This window comes from Hydra vulgaris, chromosome 08 (genome assembly GCF_038396675.1).
Source record: "Hydra vulgaris chromosome 08, alternate assembly HydraT2T_AEP".
Lineage (NCBI taxonomy): Eukaryota > Metazoa > Cnidaria > Hydrozoa > Anthoathecata > Hydridae > Hydra > Hydra vulgaris.
Window position 1 is genome coordinate 25903428 of NC_088927.1, and position 15806 is coordinate 25919233.

Genomic DNA, 15806 nt, shown 5'->3' on the forward strand with positions numbered 1-15806 from the left:
AGCTCAGTTTGGATTGAATTTCATGGGAAAATTTGTTAAAGCGATTTAATTTAAAACTGTCAAAAAGAAAAAGATAATAAGAATATTCTCGTTCTGCAGGAGTAAACCAGATGAGTGTTTGTTGTTCAAAGTTATTAATGTAAGAATGTAAAGATTTTTCCAAATAATGAGCCTTTTTTCTTGTTTCTTTGTCTATTTCTATAAACTTTTTTTTTCTTGACATTTGTTGATGATGTCTTTGTAAAAAATGGCGAAGTGTAGCTTCTTCTTTACGAATCATATCTCCAATATACCCCCAGTTGCTGTCCATTTTTTAATTAGTTGTCTAAAAAAAAGCTACAAAAAAAGCTATAAAAAATAGAGTTGAAAAATTATAAAAAAAAAGTATTTTTTATTAGTAAAGTAAAAAAATTAAAAATATTTATTAACAATATTAATATGAATAAAACAAGGTTCAATAATATAAAAATATTGTTCTTGCGACCAAGTTATATATTCCATAATTAAACGATATAATTTACGTATTAAATGTATTTCCAGTTCTTTACGTAGATCAGCAAAATAGGATATTTCTGTAAAAAGTATATGAAATAATTTAAAAAGATATTGTCTTTGAAGTTTAAAAAATAATAAACGATTATTATAAATATTAAAAAAAGAATCAAATTCAAAATCAACGAGCGAATGAAAGCTGGAAAATACCAAACGAATGTTATCTTTATTTTTCCATTTGCTATGTGGTAGTTTGGTTTTATCGAATAAAGAAACAATTTTCTTTTGCAACTGTTTAAATTCTAAATAAATTCGACGATAAGCCAAAGTTCTTTTACATAAATCTTTCAAGCTCAGTTGAGATTGATTTTCATGGGTAAATCTGTTAATCTCCAATCTAGAATTGTCGTAATCAAAAAGATAATAAGAAAAATGCCGTTCTTGAGGAGTAAACCAAATGAGTGTTTGTTGTTCAAAGTTATTAATGTACGAATGAATGTTTTCTAAATAATAAGCTTTTTTTCTTGTTTCTCTGTCTATTTCTATAAATTTTTTTTTTCTTGACATTTTTTGATGAAGTCTTTGTAAAAAATAACAAAGTGTAGCTTCTTCTATATGAAGTATATTTCCAATATGACCCCAGTTGCTGCCCATTTTTTAATTAGTTGTCTAAAAAAAAAAAAAATTTACAAAAAATAGAATAAAAAAAATAATAAAAAAAGTATTTTAACTAAAATCTGGTTCTTGGGCACACTCAGGTGCTTCAGCTGGTTCTGGATTATAAAACTCTAATAGTTCTTCTTGTTTTGCTTCTATGACTGCACTTGGATATACTGCATTCGGTGGTGAATATATAGGTGGTAAATTTGTTTTTTTAATTACTACGATGCTTTCTTCATAACTAGGAAGTCGTGGTAATTTGTTTTTGTATTTGTTAAAAATATCATTTCGATGAATTGTTTTGCATAATACGAGTAGATATTCCAATTTACTTTCTAATGATTCGTAAATATGACCATGTTCACTTTGTATAGTATTATCTTTAAAGTATTCTATAATATCCAAACCATTTTTTAAAGTTTGTTTAATTCCTTGCGGTATTCTGAGAAGGAATCTGATAGATTTAACATTGTCAGTGGTTAGTTCAAAACTGATTTCTCTGAATATGTCAATTGTATTCATTTTTTTTTATTAGTTAATCTAAAAAATAAAATGTATAATTAATAGATAAAAGTACAAAAAAAATTGTATAAAAAAAATGAGTTTTTAGAATAAAAAATATTATATAATAGTAATCGTAATAAATAAATTATTATTAATAATAAATTGTTTGAGTTGTTCGTGTGTAATAAAATTGTTAAAGCCGACAGCTACATTATATTCTTCTGTAGGTTTGTCAAAAGAACTATCGAATGAACTTTGAAGATAATTATCGTTGTTAGTAGTACGAGTAAAATCTTTATCTTTATCTCTCAAGGTCATATTGACATGTTTAGTAAAAGGCCATTTTAATGCATCATCTAGATCACCTCGTAATAATTGAAAATAAATGGCTAAATTGTTTACGTTGGTGCTTAGAGTATAAACTTTTATTCGATAACGATAACCTTCTGATGTGTAAACAGGTTCTGTATAAAATGGTTCATCTGATAACAACCTTAGATCCATTTGATCCAGTTTAATGATTTGAGTATCTTTAAAAATATGTTGTATTACCTTGACTTTTTTAGCTTGTTGCATTAAATTTTTTAAAGCTAAAAATTCAGTACTGTTTTCTTCTACGATTTGATAAAGTTTTGTAATTTCTTGTTTAAGATCTGTATCTTGTTCATTTGCTAAAACCATCATGTTGTCGTAAAAAATATTTTTTAATTCTGACATTTCTTGATTGGTTACTTCTAGTGCTTGATGAAGTTTGTCATTATCTTCTTTTAGTTTTTTAATTTCTTGTTCTTTTTCTTTACTGACAACTATTTGTTTACTTGTTATTTCTTGAAGATTCTTCATTCCATTCATGATTTGATTAATGGAAAGATTTAAATAATTTAAATTTTTCTTTTCGTCTTGAATGATTTGGTTTAAATAACGATTTTGTTGTTCTTTATAATATTGAAAGCAAATAACAGAGTGCTCATAATAATCTTGATCTTCTATTTTGGTATTACAAAAAAAACATATTTTTTGTATATCTAGAAACTCATAATCACATTCGTGGTTTAACAAATCTTGTACCTTTTTCTTACATGTAAAACAATGATGAGAGTATTGTTCTGTAGAACATTCTGATTGATGATTAAAAAGTTCTTTTGCACTAAATTCTTTTCCACAAAAACAGCATGGTTATGTGTTATCTGACATTTTTTATTAGTTGCTGAAAAAAAAAACATTTATTTATATAAAATCATAATAAAAAAATATACATATTAAACATATACATATTAAACATATACATATTAAAAAATATACATAATTAACATAAAAGAATTAATAAATAAATAAAATTAGACAATAAAACATATAAAAGTATAAAAATATAAATAAAATTTTCTAATTCTTCTTCGTTAAAATTTTCTAATTCTTTATTGTTAGATGTAAAAACTTCATCGTTAAATATAAAAGTTATGTTTTCAACTTTTGTGTCTTTTCCATCTTCTTCGAACACGTCGCCAAAATCGGGAAACATATCTTCATAATCATTATTATTATTCATTTTTTATTAGTTGACTAAAAAAAAGAAAAAAAATATATTTATAAATAAAAAAAAGTTACAAATTAAGTTCGGGTAAGTTGATCATTTTATTGGTGACATCTAGAATATATTGCTCCCAATCCATTTCTTCAAAGATTTCATGTATTTCTTTTACTACTTCTTGTACATCTTTTTCAATTTCTTCTTCTATCATTTGTGATTTGAGTTCTTCAATATAATCTAATTCTTCTTCATCTTCCATTTCTTGAACTAATTGTTCTAAATATTTTTCATAATCTTCTTCTGTACATTCTTCCATTTCCATAAGTTTTTCCAAATCTTGTTCTTCTTCTTTTGATAATAATAAATCGTGATAGCATATACTTTCTTCATTAATATTTTCTCCATAACTAAATAAAATCAAAAAAAAAATGTATAAAAATATAAAAAAAATATAAAAAAATAAAGTTAAAAAATAAGCTTACCATCCACATTCTTTGACATGTTGCTTCATTTTTTTTTAAATATATTAGTTTTGCTAAAAAAACAAAAAAAAAAAAGTTACAAAAAAAATTATTGCAATATAAAATTATGTATTATTGACATGCAATCATTTATATTATTTAAAAGTTCTTGTTCGTCACTTGTCAAGTCCATTTTCCAAGACCATAGTGAATTGTATAAAATACGTGCTGCTTGTATTTCTGTGCCTTGTTTTTGATAAATTAAATTTAATAATCTATGAATTCTTTCATTTACGTCTCGATAGTCTTGCTGAATACATACAATTTCTCTTTTTTTAAATCCAAGATATTCTGCTAAGCTTTCCCATTGCCATTGTAAACAATTTGCTATTTTTAGTTTTAATTGCATAAAATTCATGTTATTTTGCTAAAAAAAATACAAAAAAAATTAATATAAATAATTCAAAATAAATAATTTACAATCATGTATATCATATAAAAGTTTTTCATTTTCCCATGTGGATAGAATAAAATACAAATGTTTAATTGCCATTTTTTTGTTTGCTTGATTTAGTATGAATATAGTTAAAACGTTTTTTATTTTATCAATTGTTCTTATGTATTTTTTATCGATTCTTTTTATATCAATTCTTTTCAAATTTAATAAAAACGCCAAATGTTTCCATTCGTGATGGAGAAGTTTTGAGGTATAATTTATTATTTCTCTAATCATTTTTTTATTTATTCTATTATATATAAAAATAGTAATATTAAAATAGTAATATCAAAATAGTAATAAATTAATAAATAGTAATTAACAAAGTAATAAAGTAATATCAAAATAGTATTAAATTAGTAATAACAAAAAAAATAAATAAAAAACTACAAAAAATTTATTTTTCTTTTATAAAAAATATTTACAAAATTTCGCTTTCCGTATAATTTTCAGGATCTGGACTCTCTAAAAAAAGAAAAAAATAATTAAAAAATAATTTATACTTTTTTTTATAAAATAAAAAAAAGGTTCAAGTTCAACTTACGAGGAGAGTAGTCCCAGTGTGAGGGACCGACTTCTCTGGGTTCTGGTGGTGGCAATGAAGGTGATCGTGGCGGATATAGAGGTGGTAAAGAAGGTGTTCGTGTTGGATATGGAGTTTCTAAAAAAAAAGTCTTTTTTTTAAAAAAAAATGTATTTTTTTTTATTAATAAGAAAAATAGTAAAGTTAAAAATACTTACGACGAGCACGAGATATTCTTGCATGATCGACAAAATGTGTATTTACAAAATTTCTAAAGTCCGTCAATCTTTGCATTTCTTTTTCTAGAAAAAGAATATAGTATTATAAAAAAAAATTTTTTATATAAATAAAAATTATATAAAACAATTACCTTTTTTTGGATTATAGGGAAAAACTTGGCAGATTGGTTTTATTTTACCATCTTGTATGATATTAAACTGATCATGTCTATCTCTATATACTTTATAATTATTTTTATTAATGTTAATATAATCCATTATAACTAAAAAAAATAGGTTTATTTAGAAATAAATACTCTATTTATTTTATTGTAATAAATAAAAAATAGTTATAAATATAAAAATATCATTTTTTTATAAACAATGCCTAAAATAAGATATACTCCTAGATCATTAAACACGGTCAATATGGCACGTACAAAAACTACAGTTCCTAGAACAAAAAAAGCAGTTCAAACGCAAACAAGTACTAAACAAAGTTCGACATCGACACAGACTGAAAGCCAGTATTTACCGAGCAATTGTAAAAGAATATTATCGTGTTTACGAAGAACAAATAACAGATATAAAGATAATAAAACAAATCGTAAACTTGGAAGAGTTGGTAAAAGAATAAAACGCTGGGTTCATACTGCCGAATCTTATGTCGATATTAAACATCAATTAAAAGAAGCAAACATACGAAGAAAAAATAGACAAAAATAATATATTTATAAAAAAAATGTATTTACAATATTTTTTTTTTTTTTTTTTAATAAATAATTTTGTAGTCTCTTCGCACTTCTTAATTTTTTATTTTTATTTCTTTTTTTTTTCTAAAAAAAAATAAAAATACTTGTAGAATATATAATATTATTTATTTTAGAAACAAAAATAAAAAAAAACTTACTTTTTTATCGAGTTTTTCAATAACAAAATCTATTACGTGATTTTCTTCCTTTTTTTTTTCATCTAATGTTTTTTTTTCTAATTTTTCTTCATCTATCGATTTTAAATTAAAGAGTCTTTCGAAAACATCGATATCCTCTTCAATTAAAATGATTTCAGGCGAAGGCGAAGTTACCAAGTCAGTAGAACTAAATTCTAACTCCATCTCATCAACCGAATCATCGACAATTTTTTTTTCCATTTTTTGAGTGTTTGTACGTTTGACAATTCTTGTTCGTGCCATTTGATTTTTGTTAACAAAAAACACGCTTTTTATGTATAAAATATAATCTCTACAGATTAACGCGAAATAAAAGCTAAAGTGATGCAACTTTATGAATAAAAAGAAAATGCTGTGTCATGTTAGTTAAATTTAGAAAGTTTTAATACCACTTTTATGAACAAGATTAAAGAGATTAAAATACGGAGTAAACAACTTTTTAAAAGCTCTACGAAGAAAAAAAACTCTGCGTAAAGTGTTAAAATAACAATTTAAATAAATTCAAAATTTCATGAACCATCACGTCGACGTAGCATAGTGCATTCGCATTCCGCACTATGTTTCAAACGCCATGACATTTACCCGCCGTGGGTTCAAATCTCGCTTAAGGCATATATCATATCATTCTATGTTTGTAATGTCTAGAAAGTTTAGAACGTTGGGTAGCGATACTCGGCGAGCGTTGGGTAGAAATACTCGGCGAAAGTACTTGGAGAATTTAGACGTTGGGTAGAAATACTTGGCGAGCGTTGGGTAGAAATACTCGGCGAAAGTACTAGAAAGCTTAGAACGTTGGGTAGAAATACTCGGCGAACGTTGGGTAGAAATACTCGGCGAAAGTACTAGAAAGCTTAGAACGTTGGGTAGAAATACTCGGCGAACGTTGGGTAGAAATACTCGGCGAAAGTATGAGTGTGTGAGAACGAGTGTGCGAACGAGTGAGCGAACGAGTGTGTGAGTAAGCAGGCTAAGGACTAAGTCAGGATTAAGTAAGTTAAGTAAGTTAAGTAAGGACTAAGTAAGGTTAAGTAAGTAAGTAAGAAAAAATACGGCCGTATAAAAAAAAATAAACACTGTAAGAAAAAAACACAACTAAGTAGGCCTACTAAGACAAAGTAAAGACAGGAGAAGTAAGGCTGTGTCAGGGTGACACTATGTTTTTTATATTGTAAAAAAAAAAGATATAAAAAAAAGTTAAAGTCAAAAAAAAATCAAAGTCAAAAAATTACAAGTCAAAAAAAGTTAAAGTCTAAAAAAAAGTTAAAGTCTAAAAAAAATGGCTGCAGATGATATTGATTTTTCCCGTATGATTGTAAGACAGAATTTATTTTCAAGACCTCCGTATTATAAAAGTAACTTAAGACCTAAATATTCGTCTAAATTACCTAAATATACAGTTGATGGAAAATGGCCTTTTCATAGAGATGCTTTTTTTGAATTTTTTGATAGAACTTCATTTGATGAAAATGAATTAACAGATCCAAATAATACGGAAATAAGAGCTCTAAGAAAAAGAAGAGTTAAGAAAAATTTGAAAAAAATAAAGCGTCAAATTTGTAGAAAAGCACTCATGTGTTATCGAAAAACAAAAAGCAAGTATATAAATAATAAACAAAATCGTGAATTAAATCGAGTAGGAAAACCGATATATCGTTTTGTTTTAACAAAAGTGGATCGCAATAAACACAGAAACGAAGTATTTAATATTTAAAAAAATAAATGAGACATAGAAGACATAGAGCTCATAGAAATACTAAAAGATATATTTTTGTTCATCGTAAATCGAGACCTAATCCAAGACCTTATCATTCCTTAATTGGTAAAGGGAGAAAACGTATACTAAGAAAGCGTGGTAAAGGTCTTTTTAATATTAAATTATTTAAGGACTATAGCTATTTATGCGATAGTGGTAGGTGTTAAATCAATTTTTATTTAAAAAATGAGACATAGAAGACATAGAGGACATAGAAATGCTAAAAGATATATTTTTGTTCATCGTAAATCGAGACCTCATCCAAGACCTTATCATTCTTTAGTTGGTAAAGGGAGAAAACGTATACTAAGAAAGCGTGGTAAAGGTATCCTTGGTAACCTATTAGGAGGTATTCCCATACTTGGTGGTGTATTTAAAACTATATTTTAATCGGATTAAAAAACATGTATAAAAAAGCACAACTCTGTAAAAACGTTTACTTCCAAAAATGAACTCAAAAGTATGCAAACATGAAAAAAGAAAAACACATATCAAAAAATATTGTGAAGATTGTTTTGTGCAAAGAATGAAAAATCACGTACAAGAGAATTTAAAAGATTATCAATGGTTGCTTAAAGATATGGAAAAACATAACCCGGATGAATTGAAAAATTTACGAACTGACACGTGTGTGTTTGGTGATTACATTTTAACATACGAATATAAAAATGGTATTGTGGAAATGATATCTGGCGATGAAAAAAATGGACACACAAAAATATCAACTTTTTTTGGTGGATTTATTTTAGATTTTGATGTTGTAAATAAATTATATAGTATATCACATATATATGACGGTGTTTTTTTTGTAGGACATAAATTACCAAAAATATATTGATAAAAAAAATATTTAATAGTGTTTTTTCTGTTTTTTTTTAAAAAAAAGACTATAAATTTTGTTTATAAAACAAAAAAAATTCATTTTGATTAAAAATTATTGAAAAAAAATGGAGTTTAAAACTTGTTTAAACGAATTTTATAAAACGAATAATAATTTAGAAACTTCTTCCTTTACAACGGATGATAGTTTAAAACAAGTCCAGGGTAATTTTAAATTATTTTTTCGTTTGGATGGAAGTAAACAAATCAAAGTAATTCGTGATAATAATAAAGCCCATATTGAATTTTTTTATGGTGAAAACAACCACATTTGTTCCACATTTGAAATGAATTATGAAGACTTTGTTGATGTTATTAAAGAGACATTTAACCTTTGGTTACTCGAAGAAGTAGACAATGAACTCGAAGAAGCAGGCAATAAAGAAGCAGAAAATGACTTTTGAAACTTACGCAGCAGAACAGATTTGAAATTAAAGTTAATCGTTCTAATGAAATATTAATTTTATTTTTAATAAAATTGACCACGAATTTGAAATGACATATGAAAACTTTGTTGACATTATTAAAGAGTCATTTAATATTTGGTTAGTCAAAGAAGAAGTCATCAAGAATGAAACATTTTATTGATTATGTAGACATTCATTGTCGTTTTCCAAAATTAAAAGATTTTTATATTTCATTTTTTAAAGTTAATAGTAAAGCGAAAGGAGATTTTTCATTGATATATCGTTACAAATGGGGAATCATTATTAAAGTAACACGTTCCAATGAAGAACTTATTATTACGTTTATATATGAAGAAGGAGACCATCATAGTTTTGAAGTTTCTTTGAAAAGTTTTTCAACGTTTGTTATTAAATCACAAGAAGAATGGTTTATTACAGATTATATAGAGACTTGTTATCCTTTTCCACAATTAGATGATTTGTATATTTCATTATTTAAAGCTAATGGTAAAGCAAAGGGAGATTTTTGTTTGTCGCATCGTTTAAAACAGGGTCAAATTATTAAAGTAACTTACGTAAATAATAAATATAATTTTTTTTTTATATATGAAGACGGACAAATTCATCATTTTAAAATAAGACAAAAAAATTTTTTAAGATTTGTTGGAAATTCTCAAAGCAAATGGTTAATCGACGTAAAAGGTATAAACGACGTTATAAATTAAAGTTGCGTAAGCGAAGAGTACGACGACGAGGAAGAGGTTTAGCTGATTTTATTACGCCTAAAAATGTAACTAACGCATTGCAAGTGGGTTCGCTGCTATATGGTTTAAAAAAAGCGTGGAAAGGAAAAAAAACAAAAACTACTTCTGTTCCTGTTCCTGTTCCTGTTGTTACAAAACCCGCTAACCCATATATGCCTCCGGATAAAGTGTTTGAAGTATATTAAAAAATGAGTTGTAAAAAAAATATTATATTATTTCATCTAAAGAATAAATATGTACATATAAAAAATTGTCTTGTTTTTGTTCTCCTTTTTTCTTTTTATAACGTTTTATAAGAATTGTTTTTTTTCCCTTGCATGTTAAACAGTTTATTTTGTGAAGTTGTATTTTTGCAGATTTTTTGGTAACAGTATTAAAAATCCATACTTCTTGATTTACAACGTGAATCGTGCAATTTTGTAATAAAGCGTTATTTTTTTTATCTTTTAAAACCAGAAAAAACAATTCGCCATATCCGTTACACGTAGTACATTTTTCTTCCACAATTTCTTCTAGTAGTGTATACGATGATCGTTTCATGATTCTGTTTATATATAATTTAGAGCAATCTGCCTTTTTATCTCTTTTTTTGTCATGACATCATCAATAGGCACGTCTAAGAATTGATTGGCAGTCTTTAATCGTGTATAATTATTTGCATAAATTCGATCCATTTCATCTTGCATCATGTAGTAAATATTTTCTTCATTCATTACAGATGGAATGGCTTGAATATCTAATACTGATAATTTATCCCATGTAGCTTCATAATTTGTTCTTAAAAATCCTGCATCTTTTAAAAAACTTTTAATAGCATTTTGAGCCAATATTTGTTTTTCATAAATATCATAATGTAAAGGAATTTCTTTTGTTTTCATAGACAATATATCACGTTCCAGTTTTTCTTGTTTTCTCATATATAAATGCAGCTGCATGTCTTTTTTAAACAGTTGTTTAGCAGTGTTATCAAGGTGAGGAAAAAGTTCATACTTAATAAATTGGAAAAATGAATAGAGATTGGATTGAACTAGTGAAGAGACATGAAAAGTTGTTACTTCGGAAAAATAATAATTTAACAGTCTGCACAACGAAGGTAAATATATTTGATCTGTATATAATACATTTTCACTGCGAAAAACTAGAGCTACAAAATGAGCAGCAAATGCACCACATAAACTGCTATCATTCCATTGAAAAGGAAATTTATTGTATGAAAATAAAACATTTTGATTACCACTAATTTCACTATATTTTAAAATGAATTTAGTAAACCAATAAAATTCATGATTTTCTGCTGTCCATTCTGTAGGAAAATGATTTGTTTGTCTTATATAAGAATTAATTTCAATTTCATTGTAGTTGATATTAATAGTGTTGATTTGTATATTGCTATTGACTTCTTCTACAGCTTCAAATAAATATTTATTACATCTTAAATGTATTGGAATTTGTTGCAATACACTTTCTTCACCTAAGCTATCAAAACAAAAAAAATGACCCTTGTCTATTTTCATTAAAACTCTCCAATGTTGACCTGCTTCTTTTGTGGTTTCATTATTGTAAATAATAAAAGAACCATTTTTTTTCATTTGTTGAATAATATGAATATGTGTTTTTGTTTGACTGAGTTCGTCAAAAGCATATATTCCTATAAAATAATTTTTAAATTCTGAATTTTTAAAAAAACGAGACAAAGATTCATCAGTAGCCATTTTTTTTATTCTTCTTTTTCTAAATTAAAAAAACTCGTAATAAATAGTGTTACAATAGCATGTAATATATTAACAAATAAAGTTTTTTTATCACTGGTTCCTTCTTTTATAATTCCTTCGAAATTTCTTTTAACAGAATTCTTTTTTAAAGCACCATCTAGTTTTTTTAGCAAAGAAGAGACGGTAGGTATTACTTTTGTAGTAAACGTATCTACAAAACCATCAGTTTGATCACCATCTGTTTGATCCATAGGTGGTTTGATATTTCTTTCTAGTAGCAAAAGAGTTAATTTGGATTTATAAAGTTCTATGATATAGTTATCGCCGTATATTTCTTTCAAATCATCAAAGTGGTGGATATGATTAGAACAGAGTTGTGGTGTTTCGAGTAAATTATTAAATTGACTGTTTTTAAAACATTTTTCAATACTGTAAGAATTTAATGTTATTCTCTTTGAATCGAGTACATTTTGTAAAAATTCAAATGATTTTTTATCTGTAAAATGTTCTTCTTCTACGTGATCAGATGAAGGTGAAGAATTTCCAGATCTTTGTTCGTAATGTTTATATCTTTTAGATACTTCATCAAGCGCGCAAACTGCGCAATTGTTATGTATTTTTTTAATGATGCTATCAACGCGATTCATTTTTTTTTAAATTAAAAAAATGTTAAAAAATGTTTTAAAATTTTGATTTTTTATACTTTTTTATTCATTTTATTAAAAGAATACGTTTCTTTTTTTAATAAAAAAGCATTTTTTTTCTAGTTATGGTTACTTGATGTAGAATATATAACGAATAAAGAAGTTCATTCTTGGGGTCGACATTGTATTAGAGAAATTTGTTTGAGATCTGCTAGCGATAAAAAATATTTTCATGTACAAGTGATACCTTGTTCAAAGATGGAAGAACTAGATGAAAAAGATCAAAAAGTTTTTAAATTTTGTTATGACAACATACATGGATTAAGTTTTTATCCTTCTTTCAAATACACAGGAGAAATTATTTTTTGCACTTCTGTAAACGATTATTTAAAAGAACAATTCAATAAATACGAATGGAATCTTGTTTTTTATAAAGGTGGACAAATTGAAAGTAATGTTTTAAAAACAATAAAAGCTGAAAGTAACATTTACACTTTTGATTTGAACCATTTTTTATTTCCTAAAGTAAGTAGACTGCCTACCTATATCAACAGTGAACCATTATGTATGGAACATTTTAGACATTCGTTTACAAAGGCGTACAACGTTGATCATTGTCCTCGATATGAAACGTATATGTTTTGTTTATATTTAGAAGATTACGTTCATGAATTTGTGTTTACAGAAATAAGCGTTGAAGAGAATGCACCACTTATTAAATTAATAAAAGATAATATACAATGTATAAAAGTTTTGAAAAAAAACACTTGCGAATGTTTTGACAATATATTTCAAGTAAATAAACATGTATATCAACTTTTTGAAATGGAAAAAAAATAAAAAAATAAAAAAAATTGTTTTTATTTATAATCCTTCTTCCGCAGTTACATAATATTTAGTATAATGAGTGTTTGAATGAATAGGTTGTTTCAATACCATCATGTCGTTTTCATAATTATAAACGTCATCCTCTTTTCTATATAAAATCTTTGAAATGTTAAAATTTCTTTTAAAGAAAAAAAACCATTGAGCTGTGGGAAACATTTCTATTAAACTTTTTTCGTGAAAATTGCAACGTTCAAAGGCTTTGTAAATGTACACTTTATCTCCTTCTTGATGTACTTTTTTTTTTATAAAATATTCATAAATAGGAACTGGTGTGTATAAGGTGTAATATCCATTATGAAAAACTTTATCCTCAAACGAAAAGCAAGGCGGTTGATCCACGCAAGGTGGATAAACGTAATTTAATAGTTTACAATTTTTCTTCAAGTTATCATACTCCCATTTGTTAGATAGATAAGGAAACAAAAAATAATATTTTAAAGTCTGTTTAAGTTTGCTTTTCCATGAAGTGCATTTTTTTTCCATGTTTTTTGATTTGTAGTAAAGTTTATAGATTTTAATAAAATCTTCTAGTTGTTTTTTTAATTCTTCGTGTTGTTTTTCTACACTTGATTTGGTTATATTTAAATAATCTTCGTTTATCGCGCGACACACTTCTAACATGCTTGTTCTCCATGATGGTGATTGTTCTACAAAATTCATATGACGTCGTGAAGGTTTTTCAAATAAATCAAGACGATTTTCATAGTCTTTAGCAATAACGATGTAATACAAATCTTTGTATTTTTCTTCTTCCAAGTTTAATTCCAAATTAAAACTTTTTAAATAAGACAAGATAATATCTTGCCATTCTTCATAGCTGTTGTTTAAATGATGAAACTCATATAACATAGGATGTAATTCATTATCTGGATAAAAAAGTTGAACAGCTTTAATGAGACTTTCATCGAGTTGTTTACTAGCCATTTTCTTTTTCAAAAATGAACTAGTATTTATTTTTTTACCCTTTATATAGGAAAATAGTCAGAAAAAAACTAGTTTTTATTTATAAAACAGGTTTTTTAATTCAATTAAAAAAATTACAAAAAAAAAATTATTCTTCATCTTCTTCTGGTACTTCTGGTATTTCAGGTTCAAGTTTGGCTTTTTTTGTTTCGATTTCAGCGAGTTCTCCACACGCTCTCTTTAAATTTTGATTTAAATTTCTAGAAACACCATTTTTCAATAATGCATTGTGAAAAGAGGGTTCTATAGACATTAGTCTTGCGTATTCTGTGACGTGAATTTCGTCTTCTTCTTTTGCCAAGCGTATATCAAAATTGCTAAAATCAGCCTTTTTTAATATACGAGTTCTAGGATAAGCTACTGACTGATAAGCTTTGTTTTGAGCTTCTTCCATAATCGTCATTAAACTTTGCAATACTTTTTTGGTCATTTTGTTATGATTAAATTTAAAAACCACATTATTTGTTATTTCGCCTTTGGACATTTTAAATGAGTTGTCGTCTTTTGTTAACTTGAGTTCCGACCTAAACAAATAATTTGTTTTGTTGAGATCACACATTTCTCTATATTTCCATGGTAACAAAATTTCACAGCCCTCATTTTTTTGTTTGTAAATCAATTCTCTTTTATGATAGATAATTTGAGCCAATGGTTTGAGAGGAACAGTAGAATATTGTTTATCTTTAATGTTTTTTTCTTCTTTAAATTCGATAAGCCATAAGGTTGAAGCTGCTAAATCTGCAAATTTAACATAGGTGTTATCGTTGCAGTACACAGTTTCAAACTCTGCCATTTTTTGTTGTGATGTGAATGATTTTTAAAATAAAAAATGAGCTCTTTTTATACTGTTTGTGTTGAAAAGAGAGATTAAAAAAAACAAGTACTAAACAAGTTTTTTTTAAAAAATGTTAATCCTCAATCAAGAGTGTAAAGTTCAATGATGAACTTTGTACTTTGATATTTTAATGTGTGGTACGATGAACTTTAAACTTTGTACTTTGATATTTTAATTCTATTTTAATGTTAGAGATAATGTTGTTATGACTACTATTTTATATAAAAAGGACTCTGAAAAAAAATCAAATCATTAACATCTTCTGGTCAAGTCAGCAAGAACTAAACAAGATGATTAGAATAAGAGATAATTTAGAAAAGTCTTTTTATGAAACAAAAGAGAGTGCATGTTTTGATCTAAGAAGCATAAAGGATGTTATACTTCGAGCACATCAACGTATTTTAATAAGTACTGGAGTCTATATTGATCAAATAGATTCAAATTTAGCAGGACATGTATATTCAAAATCAGGTATTGCTTTCAAATATGGTGTTGTAGTGTTCAATGCTCCAGGCGTAATAGATGCTGATTGTAAAGGCGAAATTAAAGTTCTATTGATGAATCATTCTGAAGAAGATTATGTTATTAAACGTGGTGATGCTGTTGCTCAAATGGGTTTTGTGAAAATGTATAAAGCTATAAAAGATGTAATAGAAATAGATGGTTGTTTTGCTCGTCAAGTACCAATACCAATGATTAAAAATGTAGAAAGAAAGGGTGGTTTTGGTTCCACAGGAAAATAATTTTTTTTGTAAAAAGTATTTTTATTATATTTTGTAAATTTTTTTTTTCAGAAAAAGCTAATAAAAAATGGTTTGGTTTAACTAATTAAAAAATGGATAATCAATTGATTAATTGGAAAGCTTGGAATGAATTTCTAATACGAGATTATGAACAACATCAATGTTTACAAATTATACTCGGGTTTGTACGAAATCATCAAAGTGTTTCATTTACTAAAGCTCGTGATAATATGGTTAAAGTAAAAAGGAAATTTTATTTTACATTTGGAACTCGACAACAAATTATTTCATATAAAGATTATTTGATTGTTTTTGAAAGTATTTATGAAACATGTCAAATAATGTATAACGAGATAATATCATATGATATAATAGATGAGGATGATA

The 15806-nt window shown here is 26.2% G+C and overlaps 2 protein-coding genes across 2 annotated transcripts; one reads left to right on the forward strand and one right to left on the reverse strand.

Annotated features, from left to right (window-relative positions):
- Positions 1-1683: 1683 nt before the first annotated feature.
- On the reverse strand, positions 1684-3202 carry LOC136083171 (TNF receptor-associated factor 5-like). Its single transcript, XM_065802577.1, has 3 exons — positions 3008-3202; positions 1867-2730; positions 1684-1692 (listed from the first exon to the last, which is right to left on the reverse strand). Exons 1-3 carry the CDS (start codon positions 3200-3202, stop codon positions 1684-1686), a joined length of 1068 nt encoding a protein of 355 aa, XP_065658649.1.
- Positions 3203-14966: 11764 nt separating this feature from the next.
- On the forward strand, positions 14967-15419 carry LOC136083172 (deoxyuridine 5'-triphosphate nucleotidohydrolase-like). Its single transcript, XM_065802578.1, has one exon. The coding sequence runs from the start codon at positions 14967-14969 to the stop codon at positions 15417-15419; it is 453 nt and encodes a 150-aa protein (XP_065658650.1).
- The last annotated feature ends 387 nt before the right edge of the window (positions 15420-15806 follow it).

Bases quoted from the DNA above. Each gene is read 5' to 3' on its own strand.
- LOC136083171 (XM_065802577.1), bottom strand. From the start codon at position 3,202: ATGAATAATAATAATGATTATGAAGATATGTTTCCCGATTTTGGCGAC. The intron at 2,731-3,007 runs GTTTTATTGTCT...TTTACATGTAAG, and splicing joins ATATTTTTATACTTTTATAT to AAAAAGGTACAAGATTTGTT.
- LOC136083172 (XM_065802578.1), top strand. From the start codon at position 14,967: ATGATTAGAATAAGAGATAATTTAGAAAAGTCTTTTTATGAAACAAAA.